This window comes from Ambystoma mexicanum, chromosome 4q (genome assembly GCF_040938575.1).
Source record: "Ambystoma mexicanum isolate Mex_15411 chromosome 4q, UKY_AmexF1_1, whole genome shotgun sequence".
Taxonomy (NCBI): domain Eukaryota; kingdom Metazoa; phylum Chordata; class Amphibia; order Caudata; family Ambystomatidae; genus Ambystoma; species Ambystoma mexicanum.
In genome coordinates this window covers 127175930-127198763 of record NC_090928.1, presented here as the reverse complement: position 1 = coordinate 127198763, position 22834 = coordinate 127175930, and the positions used below count along the sequence as shown (strand labels likewise).

The 22834-nt window shown below is 44.8% G+C and overlaps 1 protein-coding gene across 2 annotated transcripts in view; it reads right to left on the bottom strand.

Moving 5' to 3' along the window:
- Positions 1 to 1427: 1427 nt before the first annotated feature.
- Positions 1428 to 22834, bottom strand: part of LOC138467543 (interleukin-20 receptor subunit alpha-like) — a 219648-nt gene continuing 198241 nt past the window's right edge. The window contains exon 7 of one of the 2 annotated variants that reach the window (XM_069607653.1): positions 1428 to 8579. In XM_069607653.1, coding sequence (XP_069463754.1) covers positions 7734 to 8579 — 846 coding nt within the window. In that variant the 3' untranslated portion in view covers positions 1428 to 7733. Of the gene's footprint in view, positions 8583 to 22834 lie in introns of both variants that reach the window. The other variant, XM_069607652.1, reaches the window with a different exon arrangement.

The following is a 22834-nucleotide window of genomic DNA, read 5'->3' as shown; positions in this document are numbered from 1 at the left end:
TCCGATTGAGTCCCATTGGACTCAATGGGAATGGGGAAGACAAATGCACTGGCACCATTCTTGAATGGTGCCGGTGCATCCGTCGAGGTCTGTGAGTTCTGACCATTGTTTCCAGACCGGCAAGCTCGTAATGAGGACCCAAGGTGTTTAGCTACATTGAGAGACTGCTCCATTTAACCGTTACCATCGATCTGAGAGGCAGAGATCCCACCAGGAGGTGGCTCTACACCAGATGTAACCTTTTGGCTCGGGGTCCCCTTGTGAATTTTGCCAAGTCCAACTCTGTCTGGGTTAGTGACCCTTTGAACCAACTTTAGGACAGCTCCAGAAATCACACCATCTAGAACCACCAAAACTATTTTTGTCTGTTTTTCTGGAGTTTGGTGTGTGCTCCACTGTGTCCTTTCCTAACAATGACAGATGTCAACCTACTATTTCCTATTGTGAGACACATGGTTTCACAGATCAGAGTCTCAAATAGCCAGGAGCACATACACACATTAGCAGCAAATGAGCACAAGTGAATGCCCCCATAAAGCCCTCTAGGCATGGGCAAACATTGCTGACCTATACATTCTTGCCAATGACCCCAACAAACTGGAATGTACTTCTGGGGTGAGCGGCCAAAGGAACTTTGGTCTGGTGCTTCTCCTCGCATCTGCCACTCCTGTCAGGCAGGTATTGCATACAGTTATCTGTCTTCTCAAACTTGCATTTTTTTTTGTATGTGCAGCTATTAAAACCTGTTCAGTCCTGTATCGTTGTTGCAAGGTCAGTTTGCACTCATGTATTTGTGTTACCTTTTAAGATGGCCGGGTGTGTCGTTGCATTAAGGTGCCCTTACACAAGTCCACATCTCCTCTTGCAGTGATGTTTACTCAGTACCTTGGGATTAACTGATGAGGCAAACGTACCCACACCATCACACACCCAAATAGTGCTCCTTGCAAAAACCACTCAAGAGACGTCATCGCGTAACACCCGAGGTGTAGCACCTCTCTTGGTCCACTACCTGCAGAGCTGGATGCGCGGTGGCTCCGGTGTACACCTGGATAGCACTATGTCACCAACCACCTGCTACAGGAGTATGAAGAGGAGCAGCATCCTGGGAGGAAGCAGGAACGGGAGCAAGAAACCCAAGATACAGAGTTTAGCTGGAAGGTCCATGTTACCTGTACAGTCTCCCCTCCCCTGGAGCAAGCAGTCAATAAGATCCCTAGTGCAGAAGATTTGGTGTTAAAGGGATCAGCGGCAGCGTTGCTCAAGTGAGAACATGTACACATTGTCATGCTTAAGCAACCACCTAATACAATAGTATTCAAAGTAAACATGCAAAAGAAATCACTCAGCTCTGCCTGTCTTAGAGTGCAAAAGGTACACACTTTTGGAAGGTGCATTCCTGTTGCCATTTTCATTGAAACACAACATACTTTTTCAAAACCTTTAATTGAAAAAAAACACGTTGTTCACATATTCTGGATTTTTTGGGTTGTGCATACACATGCCATAAATTATGGGGTTTAGTATCATCGTAATCTTGTGAAAAAAGGTGTAAACACATTGTCTATGTATCGATTTTAAATAAAATACAATTCTCTATTGAGGTATTAATAAGAGCATTGGTTAAAAAGCATTAGCCAGGTAAGTTAGTGCAAAATGATTCCACAAGTTATGGACTGGGAATGTTTAAGAGTGAAAAACAGTGGAAAGTGGCCAGGATTATTCCTGTATTTATTTATGCCGTTTTTGAGATTGTCAATCAAGCCCAAAAGGGCACCACAGCTCTGTGGAAAAACGAAGAAATGAAAGCGTACACCCGGAAAAGTGCCCATATTGAAAGGGATACTGATGGGCAGCATAAAATGTACATACAACACTAAGGCATAAGGTATGGTATGTTTAGGGGCTTGCTCGGCTATCTGTAGTACATGCAGAGACAAGAAACAGAGGGGGCGGAGGAAAGAAGGAGGCCCAGGGAAGTAGAAAGGGGATATAGAGTGCAGGCCTGAGGCTAACAACATACAGGAGAGGGGTAGAGTTTGACCAATCAGGAGGAGGCCGACAATAACGTACACAGCATAGAATGGGGGTTTGGGTGATAGAACACGTGAAGGGTGAACACATAATCAAAACCGATTCCAATTCTGGAGGAGCAGATGAGGGCCGTGGAGGCAGACAGGGGTTGCAGGAATACAAGCCTGAGTTTATCAGCGTTCAAGAAAGGAAGTAAGGGTTGGCCGTAAAACGGAAGGCAAACAACAAACAGCGATCTCAACAGCGTGTATGGCGAGGCCCGACAGCATACAGGGGTGGAAACATGTTTGGAACGGGGGAGTACAAGCAGACAGCGACTGAAAACAAGCAAAGACAATAAAAGCAGTAATTCAGCAGCACCTGGGCGAGGGCAGAGAGCAAAATGCTGACAGCATTTAAATTAGGTTCATACACTAGTGGGTTTTGGGATAGGGATGAGTATAGGAGTTTTGCTACAGGTTGTAGGGTTGAGTTAAGCATTCCCCTTTGAAGGCTAAGGATTTATAACAGTGGTCCACCGTCCCATGGTTACTTGGATGTGTGTGATATTAGTGTTATTGGCCTTAGAAGCCAAACCATCCAGTCAAATATTAGCATTTATTTCTGCAAAAAAGAATTTTAGGAATTCAAGGCAATTTTCAATGGGTGAGGGCAAGCAAATAAAAGTAGGTGGGTTTAAGCATGTCTTACCACCTTAAAATGTTGCTCAGGTACGTTTTTCGACTGATGGATTCAGGCTATGAGATCTTCCGCTGTGATGTTTGTGGTCTCAACTTTGTAGTCTGATTCTGCACCATTTTAAATCCCTGTGGGCTTTTCCAGAAGGGATTTTGTCCCCACTTTCTGTCCATAGTATACAATCACATTCTGTCTGTGCAAGAAGCTGCAGACAACCAGTGAGCTTCCTCTTCTAGGAGAGTGGAGCAAGCATGTTCACAATGACGTGGCTGCGTTTAGTAAGCAGACCAGATCACATTACATTGCTTGAGTACTTCTAGGCGAGTGGTGATGATTGACATTGTTTTAGTATGAAAAAAATCAATGTTTTCCACAGCTCTGATCCAAATATTTTGCTTTTTTGATTGTATATAGTATTTAGACCTTCCAATAATGATTCTGAGTAGGATTAGGTAATGACCTGGCTAGTCAACTTCTGTTGTGTCTTCAGGAAGAGAGAGTTTGCATTATACAAAATGAGATTGGAAATGTATCCCTTGCAGTAGATTGGTTGAGGGAAGCAGAGAATGAGGCCACAATCCAAACAAAAGTAGAGAAAAGGGACAGTTGATATAGAGCTGCCTGGGGAAAAGTAGCCTACGCAGTGTTAAGGCCTTTGGAGATAGACACAAGTGAGCGAGCAGCACAGTAAGATGCTAAAGCGAGGAAGGATAAAATGCAGCAAGTCCAGAAATACCTTTGTGAACAAGGCCGACTGGCCCAGACTGGTCTATAGGCAATGCCCAAGTGCAGACCCAACACACTAGTATGAGCCAGTTCTTCTGGTCAAAAAGAACGACAAGAGTAAAATGAAACAGGAGAGGTAGATCCTAGGAGTACAAGTAGATCCCATATGGGAGAATTTGGATAAAAGAAATGTAATCCCCCTTAAGATAGCCCCACATTTTGAAATATAGATAGATGATCAATAAGCATTTAGAGAAACTAAGAAAAGGGGTGATATATTTAGGTGTCAGCAGTGCCTAAGTGATAAAAGAAATACAACTGTGATGTAAAATGAGGCAGAAGAAGAGTGATGAGAAAAAGAGAGGTGAAAAACAAATGGATCCTAGTGGTCCCATGCGTATGAGCTTTAAGATAAAGCTATAATCCCATCCCACAACAAGAAGATATATTAGTGAAATACCTCTCCATGCTCCCTCCTTACTGGCCCACTTCTCTCCCACATCCCCAGCTCATCTGACGCCCCTTCTCTACTCAACCAAACCACCTTGTGCCTCGGCTCCTTCATTTTTCACTCCAAATGATCAAAGAGCTTACTCCTGACACTTGCTTACACTTCTCCCCACTCTTCAATCTCTCAGTCTCTACTGGTATATTCTCTCCTGCTGCAATGTGGTCACCATCAAACCCATCTTGCAGAAACCTACTGCAGACTCAAACAATCTGGCCTTCTACAGCCCCATCTGCCATCAACCCCACCACTCCAAACTCCTCTAGCAAGTTGTATTCAACCACAGCAACAACTAACTTGAGGTAAAAGTTCTTTGTGAGCCTCTCCAGTAGGAATTTTGCACTAAACCTCCTGCTGAAAAGGCTCTCACCTGCATCACTTACTTTTGAGACTTTGCTCACTATTCCTACCTCTCCTCCATACTCATTCTATTTTACCTCTCTGCTGCCTATAACACACTGGAACACCATCCCTCCTCCAAACTCCCCCTCCCTACACTTCAAGGACACTCCACATGACTGGGTGGTCTCCAATCTTTATTGCCACTCTTTTTCCATTGCCTAGAATTCCAACACATACTTTCCTTCTCCCGTTCCTGTGAGAATCTCACAATGACCAGTCCTAGTGAAGGGGGAAAACCCGAACAGATCCTCAGTCCCGGATGACACCCTAACCGGAAGAAGCACCAACAACAACATGGCCACCGATCCTATGAGCTCATACCGGTCCCTACTGCTACAGCAATGAACAACTACCACGAAAGATACCCTACCGGTCGACTACATGCTCCTGCTACAACGCAAACACTGCCTAGAGTGGATGAGGAGACACAGGACCGAGCTGTAGACAACCGTATGGACAGACTCGACTAGAGGCATCAACCCAAAAGGCTATGCCATAAGTCATTAAAGACATCACGACAACATGGCTGTGTTAGACAGGAAGCGCACGTGCCATCCACACATTCAGGACACCCATACACCAACGTACATGAAGAACACACGCGTACAGCCCTCTGAGTTAGAGGACATATACATACCTTCTACACGTTTATTACTTTGACACTGAGGCTCGCTACTACCATGCAGAAATGCACGAAGCAAGATGAGCTTGTGCACATGCTTGCATACGCTTACTTGCAATTAACCCTACGGAAGGACAGGAACACCCAAGGGACCTGGCCAACCACGTCACACACTAAACTACGGACACTATGGAAAACACTCGTTAGAGGGCCGTGGTGCAGGCCTTAGGAAAATTTAGTAGGCCGTGATCATCTCAAGGAGATCTCAAACCACAAGATGCTGTACAAGCAGAATAACCACAGTAAGAGCAATGGCAGCCAAGGCCACGATGTTGTGAGTGACATTCCAAATACAAGAATCAAGGTGACACCAGCTGCTGCAAGGAATATTCCTTGCAAAATACAAGCTAATTCGAAGTAATCGAAGCTGAAGCGATGGTCTCACACCATGTGACTCGACCGAACTGGTATCGGGCCAAGGCTCAGAGGATGGGAAAGAGCAACCATCCCACGGCTAGACAGTGGCTTTTGCAACAGTATTTGCTACTCTCCGGCTACCGTGTGCGATGGGAATTGAATGCTCTCATGTCATTAGTCTATTATACACTATTGTTTAGTCACAGACACATAGTTGCACCTACCTGACACATAGTATACATGTAATGAGAACAGGTGCCTCGCGGGCTGGGATCAGAGTTTGTCCCAGGCTTGGCAGCCAGCAGCCTGACCAATCAGGGTGCAGTGGTTAGGGATAGATGGCGGAGGCTATTGACCACTCACAGGGCTCACCTAATGTAACAAATTTGAAGTAGCAACTTCTAGGGATGACCCAAGCTTACCACCTGACACAGTAACGTCCAATAACAATTCCCTTCTATAGGTTCCCAGACTGAAACTACTACTCAGGAGCCAATCCTGAACCCTATTAGGTTTTGGGGATGGAATTTGTTGAGTGACGAAGGTTATGTAGTCACAAGTGTACAAAACTGGCCTGCGAGGCAGATTAAGTTGAGATGTGTGCCTGGATTGCTCCGCGCATATGACACCTGTGCGTTATGTATAATAAACCACAGTAACTCTTGCTCCTTGAGTGGACCTCGACTTCTTTGGGACCAGGGAAGGAGTTAGGGCCTTTCGTGAACTGGGAGTCTGTGTACCCATGGCTACCCAGAAACTACCCTAACACTAGGTCGACCCCTCGTCACCCCATGTAACTCCTCCCTAGGTAAACACAATACATCCTTGGACTTCTCTCACTACCTTGCCAATGGCACACACATCTGTATCTGCTTCTCATCTTTCTCTCCTTAACTCTTAGAGCAAATCACTTGCTGCCTCACCAGCTTCCGTCTCTCAGTGGCACGATGGTTCCCGATGCTTACCTCCTCTAACACCAAGAACTAATCATTCTCCAAACTTCCAAATCCACCTACCCTCTCCACTTCACCTTTCCTATGGCCTCCATCAGCGCAAACCTGGGGTTCTCCTCATCAAAGAAATTAAATGAAATCCCTTTATCATTACAGTCAACACTGCGGTTATAAGTAACTTTCTAAATATGGGGAGGATTGGCCCACATCTCACTCACCGCTCTTCCAAACTCCTTAGCTACACTCTAGTCCCAAGCTAACTAGATTACTGCTGAAGGTATCTCCCTCGATTATTTAGCTCCCCTCTAAAAAGTACCTAAATTTGCCACCCATACTCTTTGCAACCTACCTAGGCCCTCTCCCACCTTAGCATACCACCATAACTCTGAGCTGTTCTCTATGATCAATTTCTCCTCCTCAAGTTTATACATATTGGGCCAGATTTTCAGAACTGAGCACAAATGAAAGGAAAATTGGCTTTTTTCATTTGCGATCATTGCTGAAATGTGCAGGTCACTGTACTGTCAAAGGTGCCTTGCCCAAGTCAAGAGGGGGGGCTGGACAGAAGCGCAATGATATTCTGATCGGCCTTCTTGCCCTCTCGCGACAAATATGAGACTTGCTCCAAGCAACTAAGATGGGGACATTCTGATTTACTTTGTGGATTGGAGCATTCCTTTTTTGGGCCAAATTATGAGATGAGCTTATGCAACAAAAGGATTTGAGAATCCAGCCCATTGGCTTAACGTCTTTCCATGCCCTAACTCCCTTCACCTAGCAGACTGTATCTCCTCCTTTTACCACCTCCCTTTCCTGTTCCTTTTCTTCACTGGTACATCATCAATGGAATGTCCTTCCCTCTGGCATCAGTGCAACTCAATCGAAAAACTTTCGTTTTTCAGACTTGAGCATCAAAATCACCTGCCCCATTAGCTTCCCCCAACCTCTTAACCACTCTAAGAGCCCTACCCTGACGCAAACCAACTGTATATTTTCTAATTAGAACAGTGTAAATACCTGCCATTGGGCTCTAGTAAACAATATCTATGTATGCCTCCCTGTCAACCAATATCCCTTTTCTGTGCACCACGGAAATACCCCTGCAATAGCTCACTCAACAGTAGCAATTATATCACTGAAACTCTCTAACAGCATCCTGTATACAGACTGCCTCTGCTGGGTGCAATTTTGTTCTATATATAGTAGAAGTATCTGGCCAATGTACTAAATAAATAAACAAAATACAAAAGAAGGGCCTGATAGGCCAAGAGAACATAATCACATTCTATCAGATTACTGTTTCCTGGTGTGAATGGTGGCCAAGAAATATTTGCATAATGGTGTAAAATTGCACGCATATACTTATGACCTACATACGGAAGACAAAATGGTGTTATTCCATTTGTACATGCAGATCCCATTTTCCATGGAACTGCAAGAGGCACAGCTCCTCTTCGTCCTCTTCAAAGTTCTCTTGTGATGTTTGCTTCAGAATTAGTTTTGACAAAAGTCCAACTCCTGGAGGTTGGTCACAATAATCGTATTTCTGTTCTGTGTCTTCAGCTGGCGTACTGTCAACGTCAGGCAGATCAGGTATAGTAAGTCGACCAGTATGTCGATCCCAATCTAACACAATTTTGCTACACTCTTCTTCAACACCGCACGGCTCTTCTTCTGCCGCTGAATCTGTTCGATGTTGGTGGGAACGGTCTACAAGTGGATTCCAATTGGCCTCCACCTCTGGCATTCCCAAAACACTCAGATGCATTTTGTTTGGTTGCGGGCAATGTGCTTGACTTGTTGGCTCAGCTGGCATGCTCATATTAGTCTGGGATTTGTATGGATTTTCCGCCAGAGGGAGAGGTTGCCAAACTAAATCGCTCTTTTGTTGCACTTGGCTGCTATCTGGTACTGGTGAAACCATCCCATAATCTTCAGCTGCTGAGATTCGTGGAGACTCGAGCTCGGGCACAGATGCACCATGTAGACACGGTTGCTGGCTGTTATATGAGGGAAAATCAGACCTCGCAGATGCCATTTCTTGGGTCTGGAGTACATAACCGGGATGCTGTTCTTGAAGAATTTCTGATTCTGAATTCTTTTCAAAGGCACTTTCACCTTGAGCGGCACTGGCATCTGGACTGTTCCATGATGGCTGAAAGCCACCAATAAAAATGACACTGAAGAAGTTGTTGACCTCCGGAATAAGGAATTTATCATGATCACCAACAGGAAGCTGCTGCTGAAAAAAGAAATTGATGGGAAAAATCAGAGCATGTACAATCACATGACAGGTTTCAAAACAATATGCCATAGTTGATCGCAATGCAACAGGCTTTTGCTAGGCTTGGTAATCACTCTGTGTAAATGGAAAAATTGGTCATTGTTAAGTGTTTAGGATTTGAAATAGGAAGTCATTAAATTGTCTCTGGAGAAAAGCATATATTTGTAATATGGAGATTTCTATGCAGACGACACGGTTCTATTTGATCAAATGCTATTGGAGATACATAGCTGTTTGTGCGCAGTAAACCACAATTGAGATACAAACCTTTCCAAAACTATTCTCTACAAATGAAAAGATCTGTAATCTGGGGACTGTAAAAGGAAAACCTTTTCAAGTCCATTGGGGGCACTGGATTTGAGAGAGTAAAAAATCTTTGAAGCCGCTATAAATGACAAACCCGCACCAAATCTCTGCTCACGTCAAAAATGAGAAGCATGGGTGACAACATGTCTGAACGCGTGCATTTCAAACACGTGTGATGAATTATCTTTGTTGCCCCTAACTGAATCCTATAATATAGTGTTAAGTCCCATGTTTTGAAGCCAGCTTTAGTGCTAACGAGCTGCCAGCCCAACCCTCAGCCAGGGCACAGGGCCATTACCACCAACTGCGGGACCTATTGCTGTTACCAGCCGGCACAGGAACAGGGGCTGATCATGTGCTCTTTTAATAAAAAAAAGAAATCGGACTGCAGATAAATGTATGCGCATGATAAAAAAGAAAAGACGAAGGTCCCCACACAGGAAATTGAAAAGGGACTTTTCCCTTTTCTATTTCCATTGCGGTACGGCATGATGTGGAAACGTGGAGCCATAATGGAATAGGCAGATAAGTGAACAACTGGGATTCCTGGGAAGGTCAGATGAGCAGGAGACGTGGGGCGTGTAACTATTGGGGTGGGGAATGGAGAGGAAATGGGGGTCGGTGCAAGGAAAAGAGTGGTGGGAGAAATGCTAGAGGCAGGAATGGAATGCTGGCCTCCCCAGTGATTCATGCCGGTGTTCCAAGCCTCCTAATTGGATCACGCCACTACCCCATTGGCTAAAAAGCAAACTGCCCCTGAGGTCTTTCATGGCTCTGAAAGAAAGGTGGAAAGAAATGTCTAGAGAGGAGTGATGTGGTGGAGGGAGTCTCCCTCTATTCAGTTGTCAATAAGGGATGCCATGTACCCACTTGTACAACCACTTTCAAAATGTTAATAGTCTGCAATCCTTTGTCAATCAATCAATAAATCAATCAATAACTTTATTTCGGCCTGGGGCCATAAAAATACATCATTACACATCCAAATCATCAGTAATAAGTTGTACATTTTAACCATATTAGAATTAAATCATGTGCTGTGCCCATGGGATCCGATTGTGCCCCTGAAGAGCTCACTTCCCGATGATGGCTTCTTCACATGAATAGGGCAGGGCAGCTACGTCGTCACTTGGTCTGGAAGCTTTGTCCAGAAAGGGTTGACCAGTGGCCTTTTCCCCAAGGGGACTGTACTAGCGCTAGAGAGCACAAGCCAATAAGATCTATTTGTCGGGTGGGTATCAGCGTTTTCCGTGGGATGGGCTCTGATTTCAATGTCGCTGTTTGCTTGGAGGTGGCATCTCCTACCAACGCGCAATATGCTATTTACCACACTAAGCTCTCTAAAGTCAATTCCAACACCAGCATGGGCATTTTCCCCTGTCAAGGGAGCCTGGTGCAACTTAAGATCTCCCCTGTGTTACAAATAGGCAACCCCGTACAGCCCAAATCCAGTTGGTACATTTATTTGCAAAGGCTTCCCTGGATTCATGGTGATTTGGGGCCAGTTTAGGGACCTTTTGTAATAATAAAAATAATTTAGCATTTATATAGCGCTACAAACCCTCAGGCATCTGAGCGCTGCTTATTATTACCCACGGTGTGTGGTGCTGTAGGTATGCTGACCCCCCCCCATGCGGCCCACTATCGCATTGCAGGTTCTGGTGGTAAGATTAGATGGCAGACAACCAGCTCCACTGGGTGACTTTCCAATGGTGGCCTTGGCCTTAAATGCACCATCTGTCCTCACAATAGGGGTCTGCGAGGTGGTGTGGGCTTCTGTGTGCTCGTGGTATGTTCACAGCCACCTCGGTATATTGGGGCCAGAGGCACTTTATCAGGCAGATCACTCTCGATTCTGGGACTGGTGCACCTCAGCCTAAACTGATTAGCGTTGGTAATATTTAAACAGGTAGTGGGGTTCACAGGCTCTGCAGACACTGGTACATGTCAGCCCACCCCCCTTTATCCCTCACCTGATTGGTTGGAGGCTCCCCCTTCATCCTCCTTTCCCGTTTTCTTCCAATAGCATTAGGAGTGTGTTTTTTATTATCACAAACTCGGATAAGAAGGAGCTAGATATGATATAGCATTTATAACGCGCCTATACACAAGTGTTTCAAGGCGTGACGAGGCAAGGGAGGGGAAACAGAGGCAGGACAAAGACAACAATTTTACTAGGCCTAGTGAAATTGAGATTGTGCAAGTGCAGGGCATAGGGGAGGGGAAAAAGTGCCAGGGGGAGGGGAGAATGGGAGAGTGCCATACAATGGATCAAAAACAACAAGTAGGGAGGCCAGCATGTGGCAAGCGTGAGGGTTAAAATGCAGACAGTAGGTGTCCAATAAGTGCATGTAAGGGGAGTGTAGGGTTGCAGATATAGACCCAAGTGCAAGGGCTTCCAGGAGGCAGTGCGGGTGTGCAACTGGGCGGCAGGGACTGTTAGGCAGAATTACATACAGTACCCTTTGGGAACACTACACACAATTAAGACTAAAGGTGTAAACACAATCTCACCTTTGGTACAATCCTGTACTACACAGTTATGTGGTAGCAGTGGCTGAGCAGCCAGACTTATCTCAAGAGGGATGTGAGCAGTACAAAATGTTACACAAAGGACTTGTAATCAGAGTAGTTCAAACAAACACTATTCAAGGTTTCTTGGTAAAAGAATATACATTTATTTACACAGTCAGTTAGAAAACATTCCACGAGTAAGAAGCAGCTCAATATCACACTATATTACACTACAGTACACAAACAATACGTTTCGGAACAAGTAAGGCTCCCCTGAAGTGGGATCAAATTGGCACTTCAGTAACTTTCAAAACGGGTAGAAAGACAAAGGTTATAAGAATCACAGCACAATTACATTCAGAGCACGGCAAACAGTTTTAGTTCAATACAATACAGTTCAATTCAATAGGCCTGGGCCAAAGTCAATGGTTCAGTGTCTTGGATAGGATAGCACAGTTCTGGTAGTAAACAGTTAAGTCTTTGCCAATTTTCTTAGAAGTAGTTTGCCAGAAAAAGAGTTATATGTCGGATTATGAGCAAACAAGAATTCAAAGTTGGGAAAGTTTCACAAACTTTCACCATGGCAGAAAGGATTTCCTGACCACATGTGCACAGTACCTTAAGTATGAAGAAAAGCTGTAGCTGAGGCAGTTGTTCCTGGCAGTTACTGCAGATCACGCTGTTCCTGAGCTTCAGTCGTGGGGACAAGAAGGGGGACATCGGGAGGTTCTTACATTGCCCAGGGAAGAGGCCACAAGCTTGGCAAAATGTCGGTTTTAAGGTGTGAGTACTTTAAAGTCCACAAACTGGTATCCTTCTCACTGGCTATCCAGTTTTCAACAGCACTCTGATGAAAAGTCGACCAGTATGGAGACGGTGTCCAGGTGGCTTCCGAGTTGGTTGTTCCCACCAGCTCAAGGGAGGAAGTCGTCTTTGATGGGGCTTCTCTGTCGATGGAGTTTCAGGCAATTCAGACCTGCAGCAGGGCTTCACCGGGCAAACCAACTGTCCAGGAGTTGCAGCAGTTGTCTTCCTTCAGCTCGTTTTCGGTTCTTTCATTCCAGTGGTCGACTCTGCTTTCCAAGTCCCAGAGACCTGCTTTTAAACAGTTTTCTCCCATTCATTCCATCCTAGCTGTCACTCACCCAGCAGGGTGGCTGTCCTTGCCGGACAGTCAGCCAGCCAATCACACCAGAGTGCATTCAGGTCTCCTAGGAGACTACGCACATGGAGTTTCGGGCACCTCCCTCACATCCTGTCCATCCCAGACACTCAGGCGCCATAGGAGGGCTTCAGCACTGAAGCCTGCCAAAGGACATCGAACAAAGGGACCAAACCTGGTTTGGCATGCAGAGTTAAACACAAGAAGGACCTTTCCTAAAAGAAACCACGAAAAAGATGACCGGAGTCTGTTTTTACAGAGGGGACTTAGGTGCGATATTGAAAAACATGGCTGACCCGATTTTTAGCTACCGGTGTTCGCGGTCAGGAAAAATCATGGTAGTTTGTTCTAAAACCACTGCCACCAGCCATTTAAAGAGGAAACGGTAACAATTGACTGTTACATGAGTGTTTAGACCCAGGGGATGCTAGGCAACCCCTCCATCACTCTATAGGGAGATAGGTGTGCTGGGTCTATGAATTTAAAAAGACTAAATAAGTCAATTTAACCTTTCATGCTCTGGGAGACAGTAGTCAGTCCCAGAGAAGGTATTTAAAATTTGGGAAGTCTGGAAAACATTGCTGTGCCACTGCACTGAAGGTGCTTTGTGACACACAAGAAAAATATGATGCCTAAGGAGTTGTTTAAAACCACATATCCAAAGAACACAAAAGTAAAACACACAACAAAATACATGTAAGAGTGGGAAAAAAAGGCTCACACTCTTTCCAGGTAAAAATTAAAATCCTAGAAATCCAGCAAAGTTGCTAGGGGTCTCAAAAGGTAAGGGAAATTAGCACATTCTTGAGAATTCTCCCTAACAGGGACCTGGGCCTGAATTCTAAGGGTAGCCAGGTGACCAGTGCACTGTCAAACAGGAGATCAGCAGTGGAGAGGAAGAGAGACGGCAGAAGGAAAGAGGAAGGTCTTGTGGTGCTCCCGGAACCGGATATGGTTCTGCTCTAGTTTTAGAGAGGCAGGGAGGCAGTTCCAGAGGGAGGCGCCAGCTGAAGAAAGAGATCTACCCCCAACTCGTTGCTAGGCGAACCGACTTACCCTGAGGGAGTTGGAGGTCGGGGAGCAAAGAGCCCAAGTAGGAATATATTTCCGAAGAGAGAGTTGGAGCTATTGCGGTTCCAGGCCCCAGAAGGCCTTGTGGACAATGCAGAGGATCAGGAACTTGATCCTTACAGCCACTGGGTGCCAATGTAGAGCTTTCAGAGCTGGAGAGATACGATTTGTGGGCTTGAGGCCAAGGACAAGCCTCGCAGTCCTGTTCTGGATGAGTTGTAGAGGGCGGAGAGTAGAGGCCGGCTGATTTAAAAAGAGGCTGTTGCAGTAGTGTAGCCTAGAGAGAACCAGAGCTCTGGAGACAGTGAGCTTCTGGGGGAAGGTGAGGAAAGGAAGAATACCTCTGAGGAGGTGCAGTTGGTAGTCTGACTTCTGAGAAACCTCAGAGACGTGAGGAGAGAAGGAGAGTGTGGAGTCAAAGATGTCCCTGAGGCTCTTAGCCTCACAGGTGGGAGCAGGAAGAGGGCCAAGGGAAGCCGGCCAGAGAGTGACACAAAAGGGAGGTGCAAGTGTGCCGATTAGGAGGATCTCCGTCTTACTGGCATTAAGTCCAAGATCATTGGCGGCACACCACTCCTGGATTGCAGACAGACAATCTGCAATCTGGGTTGTGAGCTTGAGGGGGAGGGGGCATGAAGGGGTTCCCGCAACTGTTAATTTCTGTATTTTTTCATCAATTAAAGTTACAGCAAACAAAATGATGAAGACATACATGTTCAATGGAAAAATCACATTAAAACACGTGTACGGACAAATGCCTTGGACATTTTTTTGTCCACTTTGTAACTTCACAGTAAGTTGCCACACCAGGTCTGTTAACAACTTGATATACCTTGTCCTTTCTTAAACTTATTCTGAAATTGTATAGTATCATATTTTTAATAAACACAAACAGCTTAGTAAAACATATGATGTTTAAATCAAGTTGGCTCGTTGGCCCTTATTGGTTGTGCCCACATGCATGTTTGCACTCCCTCACCGCCATATTGATGCTTACACAATATTTGCACAATAGTACACAACATTTGCACACATTAGCCCCTAAGTCCCCCACAGCAACCTGGTCAGAGGTGGGGGTTAGGCTCGTGATTGGATCTCTAGCGTCAGGTGGACAACTTCTGCCCACCCCTAGTGCAAGTCATCTTCGCTGTCATAAAATACACAACATTTCATTGGCTTTCAAACTACAGGGCTCTTTACTACGTGGTCGACTATAATTGGTTGACACGCTTGTACCCTTCTGGAATATTCCACTCGCCAGCAGCACTCAAGCTGGTATCCCAGGTGCTTGTGGGTGGACTTGACCATGCAGTCCCACCTAATTAGCTCCCCATGAATCATCACGCCTGCTCTCTGCCATTAAAATTGTCTTTGAACTAAGGCCTTGCAAAGTTTAGTTTAATTTAGTTTAGTTTAGTTTATTTATTTATAGAGCGCAACTAACCCAAACGTATCTGGGCGCTTTTGGTTGTGCAATCCACAATAGTTAAATACATAAAATTACAGTTAGCAATTGATTTGTGTTACAGATCAAGTAAACATGCCAGACAGACGCAGTGCTTACAATGTACACTATAGTTACAAATGAGGAGAATACACAACATTTGCCTAGTGTTACAGATCCAGACATTTATCGAAGCAGGGCATGTGATATGTGCTGAGGAAATTTGTTAGCCTTAGTTTTGCTGGGCAAGTATCACTATGGCTGAGAATAAAGGGACTGTGAGCACAGTCTTATCTCCAGTCTAGATGCGGCTTGTCCAAAGTCTATTTCCATCTACACCATGTGACAAGAGAGCGTGTTTTAGCTCCTTCCTCGCATTTAATACTATTCAATGAATAAGACTTGGCACTCAGAGTATTTTTCCATTGAACCTCAACAGGAGCTCGCCTTGCTTCTCATGTTCATTGTATCTTCTCGAATAGATAGCCAGTTTCTTGGCTGCCTCAACCCTTGACACTAGGCCAAACAAGCCTTCTTGAATCTTCCTTCATAGTCAGCTGTCTTTCTTTGCTGAGCCACACTTTCAGCCCTTTGTGCTCATGGGGTCCTAGTTTGCTAAAATAAGACGTGGAACATCCAGATGATTCTATCCCCATATATATATATATATATATATATATATATATATATATATATATATATATATATATATATATATATATATATAGGTGGCACCGCCTGAAGTCTATTCACTACGTATAGCCAGCCTTCATAATTACTTAATCTACTTGCATTACAGCATCCATACAGTTATAACGCAATTTGCATTTTCGCCAGTACTCTTCGCACGTGCAATCTTCATTACTGCACCTGAAATTTTACTCAATTCTTTACTTCGTCATCAGATTCTATAATGGTGCATATACTTTCTTCCTTGGCATCTCTCCTTGGTGTGTCATCCCTGCTTCATTCGGCGTCACCAGTCTCTTGCCTTTGTCACTACGCACTTCTTCAGGGACCTCCTCAGCACTCATATGTGTAGCATTGCAGATTTATGATTACATTAGTTTTGCTTATGCTTACAAGGAATGTATCATCCATCTTGCTCTGAACTGGAGGTGAACCTCCAGTGATGGCTACTGGGTGGTGCTGTGCTATGTCCGACTTGACTGAAAGGGCTAATTCTGCTTCAAATCTTAGTTTGAAGAGTTTTTTTGAACCTTTTAAAACCTCTGTAAATTTGCTGGTGTTTGCTCAACATGCCATAAAGCTCCAACTACAAGTATTCTGATTATACTGCACTGATGATCCCTAATAAGGGTGAAATATATAAACAGATGTCTGTGTTCTTTTAAGCTGTCTGCCTTGGTTTGAAAAATATATAAAATAGTGTTTCTCTATAGACAAACTATATAGCATAAAATTGTCCCAATGGGTTCATTTACGAGCACAGCAGTGTGCATTCATTTTTCTTATTTGACACTAAATGTCTCCAAGTTACCAGCACTCTTAGCAACAACAAAATACACTGACAGAGAAAGTATTTTTCAGCTTGTTCTATATAAGTATGCATGAGTAAGGAGCTTTGGTCTATCAATCCCCAACCTCCTACTTTTCTTCATTTTTCTGTGATGACTTCAGAGAAATTACTTTTTAAAGGTTCAAAGCATACAGTGGTACATTGACACAACATGGAGCATTTAACATCTCATGCTCTTTCGGTGAATCATACACTCCAAAGTTCATGTATGGTGGAATATGTTGAATTTTAGGTCTAACAGTACATAAGGCATGAATCAATATGCATACATTTAATGTACATACAGACACACAAGAGGTATTTTATCTCAACAATATATAAAGAGAAATGTGAGATCAGCTTACGTGACATAATCATTTAACATTGTGTACAGATCTAAAAGTTGTGGGATGTTTTTACCCATGCATCCAAGCCCTACAATAAAACTGTGCAGTACTGGCATGGAAAACATCATGATGGCCAGAACTCCCCAGGGAGTGCACAGGGAAAACATGAAGAATAGGCTGCCACCCATCTTTGCCTATGTTGTGAGCACAGGAGGGCACTGCCTAAAACCACCATTGGGCTACACACACAGTAGCCTGAAACCATTGGGAATGGCAATGCTGATTGCCAAAAGCAACCCAGAACTGTGGGGAATTCATTTTCTTAATCCCAAAAATGGTTGCAATACCAGTACTCACCACTATCAGAAAGCCGGCGTTTTAAAACCACCAGACTTTTGTGTAAAACTGAACAAATGAAACAAAACTAGACCAAGGAAAGACTTGCTAAGAGGTGGATACAATGTAAAACTATATTCTGAAATGACTTGAAGGAAGTAATTATTTAATGTATAGGTAAACATTGTCAGTTTGATTTGAATGTAGAAAACTGGGAACAAAAAGTGACATTTAGCTGAAACCTGGCTTAGTGAAACTGGATTCTGCCTGACAACTACCCCCGACAGGAGAAACCTGTTCAGCCACTCTTCCCAGGCCTAGCTGCATCCTGCTGCCCCTTGCCAAAAGGAGTTGTCACCTCTCTGATTAGATTAGGGGTGGAGCACCTGTGAATTGGAAGGAACAGAACAATGCAACTCCCTTGACTCAGGCAAATGTTATATTGGGGGCGTTGTAAAGTGGCTTCCTCTTAGGGGAAACTGGGAGGGGCAGTGCCTCTGCAAGCAGCTGAGCTTGGGGGAAGTGGATAAACCAGTTATTCCACCCTGTGATGTGGGAAGCCCCATGCCTTTTTGACCAGGGCATAATTTTAAAAAGATAGATAACTCATAGTGCGGACTTGTCAGAATTATATAAGTAATATCATTATTTTTGTGATTTTTCTGTGAACATTTTGAGAGGCGTTAGGACCCTGTGGTGTATTCTGGGGGGTTGCTAGCGGAAAATAGGGTCTCACTCCAAATGTCTGCATGTTAAAAATCTGACACTTCATCAATTAATGTCCATACTCCTTGCGCAAAAGTGTGTAATTTTGGGTAAATGTCCGATATTGCAAAACCAGTTAAAAAGCGCAAAATGTTGTCATTTTTGAATGCAAGCCCCCAGGAAGATCAGAGGCGGACAAGCATGGACCATAAGGAATATATAATGTGCACATGTAATTTCAAAAAATTGTATATCTGGGAAAGATGTATTTGAATCAAATATAGATTTGTTGGCAAACTGACCAGGGGAGGATCCTCTGACCCATAAAAAGACCTCATCATGATGACAATCCATTTCCTTCCCCCAATCATGGGAGAGGGGAGAATTGGGCCAAAATCAAGTAGAGAGGGGCAGGCTTAGCTAGGCCCAGGCACACACCCATTTTCAAAAGACATAAAAAGAGACTGCTGGGACAGGTAGAGACATTCAATTCCATTTGCTGCAGAGCATGCTGACCGACGACTTCACATCCAGAGGTCCAACACTTAGACTTCCAAGCTAAACAGAGACTACAGAACTTTGAACCAAGAAGGCCCACTGCAAGCAAAAGTATTTGTCAGCAGGCCTCAAAATCATTTGCAAACTATTCCACAGCCGGGCAAGCTGTCTGAATTCTTTTGCCAAGAACTCTTGCCAGTACCCAGAAAGCAGTGTTACATCCAGAATCCACTTGATCCGGACCGGAAAGCAGAGCAGTATCCAGAACCAGAGGCCGCTGAATCCAGAGAGGCTAGATCAGCAGAGCAGAGCTGACCCAGATCGCTGTGAGCAGAACCGGTACCTGATTGACCCGCCGAGCAGACAGAACCGCAGCCGGACGTGTTGGCCAGATCCGTGACGAGGCCTAGTTCAAATTTGTATTGTGAGTACCTAGCAGAACTGTGCAGAACCAATCTCTTAGTTAAAATAATCTAATGCAAACTATTTTAACCTAAGTAGAACTGCCTCCTAGAAATCGTGTCATCTGTCATTTTTAAAGCTGCACAACTGTCACCTGTCAATTCTGCAGCTGCAAGCTGTCACCTGTCATTTTGGGTTTACTTTAAATCTGAAAAACTACCTTTATTTAATCGTCCGTATCTCTGGAACCGTATACTCCTTATACTTTTACCGCAATTGCGATTCACGCACTCGCGAAATTTACTGTGATTTGCGATTTTGGCTCAATTTCTCCACTTGTCAAAATAGCAGCTCCATTCTTTCTTTTGTTAAAATCCGTTTGCAACTTGGTAATAACTCATAGAGCATTGCTAAAGTGAGCCTGAACTAATACCAACACGCATCTCCCACTCACCCTGAATCTCTAGAGGGAATTAAAATCAGTTGGCACATTTTCCCATCCATTGCCATCACATTTAAAAAGCATTTTGGGCCTGTGTTTCAAACTCCTACCTGTTTACTCTAAGCTTGCTGGGGGGGAACTGAATTTCGCATTGTATTTCATTGCATTCCTGAGAACTGTGTGCTCCTCTTTCCATCTCCTTCCATTTCTTACACTGCATATGGGAGGGGGGTGAATTGCCAGAGAAAAAGTGATTATCTTATCTTTTGCTAAAATCATATCAAGTATTTCTGTACTGCATTTTATTCCTCATTGCTTTTCCCTTGAAATCATAAAAGTATTTTTGCTACTTTATCCATCTTATACTAACTCCTCATTGATTGTAAAGAAGTGTGCTAGTGCCAGATTACCCATTGTTAATCAACAACATATGTCTAAGTGTACTATCAGATATTAATTTATAGAAGTGTGATATAAATATTGTTTAAAATTTCAAATAAACCTTTTAATTTGCAAAACAAACCTACTTCTTGGCTCAGTGGGGTCAGGGGGATTCTAAGAGGGGGGTGTTATACAAGGGTGGTCATCCAGAGTACTGAACTGAATATAAAAATACATCAATAAGGGTTTTCCTCAGCATCCCAGACTAGGCATTGACTTAGCTGTAGTGTTGATTGAATATCGCTTACAAAAGTGGGGGCTCGGAGCCGGGATATTCTGGGTTAGATTTACCATTTGTGCAGATTAATACAGTGTGCCAACTGACCAGATACACATATCCGGTTAGATCACCACGCTGTTTTACACTGTGAAAGCACCCCTCAAAGGAACGCTCTAAGGAAACGGTCTGTTTTGCAAAATAAAATACAAACTTCTGTAAGTCAGGAAGGAACTCAAATTCCAGAATGACGACCTTGGTAGATATGAAAATAGCCAGAGAGCACTTCTTACATAAGCTATTTGTGAGAGGTGAGTGGACTCATCAGGACCAAACGGTCTGGCTGCAGGCAATGGCGCAACAGGTCACTGAAACAGGGTCAGAGAAATGGAGAGATCAGGGTCCATTACATGTGGCCCTGAGTGAATTATACATGGCTCCCAAAGTTAAAGATGAACACGACAAGATGGTTAGGATAGCGGCATATTTGTATCTATATATGGGAGCCATGCAGGACAAATGTGCTGAAGGCCAAGATCTGGCAAATAGGCAACAGATGGCGTTAGAAAAGGCCCAATCTGACCTGGTCTCTTCTGAGCAGAGGCTGCAGAGGAGCCAGGAGTCAGAAAATGATAGTAGGCAGTATATCATTAAAATAAAAGAGGACATGGATATACCTCAACAGGAAAAGACAGACCAGGATACCAGAATTCTGGCTTTGCAGAAGGAGCACCAAGACAGTTTGGACTCCTTACTGCAGAGCCAGAAAAAGCTGGAGCAACAGATCAATTTCAACAGGGCATGCACAGAGCAGGTAGCCACCCTGCAAATCCAACTAGACAGAGAGAAAGAGGAAAGCAATAAATTGATTTTGAAAGACCTGGATACCCAGGCAGAGTTTGATGAAGAACGCCAGAAAGCTGGTGCCTTTCAAAGGCAGAGGGACGACCTGGCGTCACAAATGCAGGCTCTTGGTCAGGAAAGGGATACCTTAGGCCAGGAAGTCTGCCATTTAAAAAGAAAAATTGAAGAAAATCACGTGGCCCTCCAGGGGCTGGGTGACCTCCAAAAAGAGCATCAGGGCTTGCTAGATCACACCAGGAGGGTGGAGGAGGCTCTGGCAAGAAAGGAGCAGGTCAGTAGGGATGGGACTGAGAAGGTAACCTTCCTGCAGCAGAGACTGGCCCAGTACTCCGGGACCAATCAGGAGGCACAGAGAGAAAATGAGGCTCTCTGTCAGCACAATGATAGGCTCCAGCAACAGGTAGCCATGCAGGAGAGACTGATAGAGTCTAGTAAGGCCTTAACTGAGGAACTGAAAGTGCAGGCTCTTGCATTGCAACAGGAAGCAGGGGTGGATATAGATGAGGTTCGCTGGGAAAGAGAAACTCCTGAGCATAACCTCAGGAGCCCTAGTACCAGAGGCCTTCATCTCTCCCAGTCCCTGGACTCTGCCACCCCCATGTCCCCTCGCGCACCTGAGCCCAGGGTCACGGGGATGGCAGATTACTATCCAGCTAGAAGTATGGGGCTCATAGGCCAGTACCTCCCAGGAATGGATGGGCGGGTATCCGGGTATGGGCACCCAAGCACAGTGCAATTTAGTGGGGAACCCCAGGAAAGTAGGCCCATTAAGGGCATCCTGAAAACCTCTGCCCAGTTAGGTCAGTGGGGGGGATACCCAGCAAATCCTGGTAGCAAGGAGGGATCTGAAGACTCCTCTGAGTGTCACAGGACACAGGAGACCAGGTCCCCACATTCTGCCAGCCATTCCAAGGCTCGCAGAATACGGGAAAACCTGGAAGATCAGACGGGCACCTCTGGGAGCAGCGCCTCTGAGTCGGAGGATGAATGGACCAGGGTTACCCGAACCAAAAAGGCCAATAAGGCAAAAAGGGCCTTGCTTAAGGACCCATTGAAACAAATAAAGGCAACAAGGAGTGTCATCATGCCTTATCATAAGAACACCAAGTATTCTGTTTGGGAACACTTGGAGCTCTATGAGCAAATGATGGAGACTTTCCATTTGAAGGACAGCCAAAGCTGTATTCAAAATGTAAAGTGGACCTTCTCACCAGAATACTCCAGTTTCTTTGCGGGGCTGGAGGATCAAAACCATTCAAGGTGGTCCACATACAGGGCGGCCATCTTGAAACATTTTTCTGTGCACAGAAATCCTCAAGAGGCTCGCAAGGCAGCCTACAATTTGCAATGTGGGGAGGATCAGGCCCCACAAGAGTTTGTGCAAGAATTAAAACGTGCTTTTGCGCAGACCACCAGAAGGGTGCGCACGGATAGCAGAGAATTTATCAATACGTTTTTCCATGCCTTACCCAAATACATAATGACCCAGCTCGTGAGAGATTTTCATGAGAAAAGATCTTTAGACTGGGTCATTGAACAGGCTACCCGGATCTATGAGGTGCAGAAGCCTATCGAAAATAAAAATAACGCGCCGAAAAACCCCAAAACCAACAGCACCCCTGCTGCTGCCAAGGTGGCAGAGGTAAAGGTTGCCCCCGTTTTAGATTTGGAGATGGGGGGGCCTAAAAACCTGCCTGCACCAAATAATTCACAGCCCAGACGGCCCTCGGGCCAGTCACAGACAGGGAGTCGAGGAGGTAGTCCCACAAATGGGGTCCCCCGCTCCCCTGACTATGTAAGTCCCCGCTACAACGGAAACCGACCAATCGTGGGTTATGTGTGGACTCGTCCAGCCCAATGGGGGGGATCCAGCCAAGCACCTAACCCAGGGAACTTCCCTCCCAACTTCCCACAGGAGGGCAGAAATTCTCCAAATCCTGGG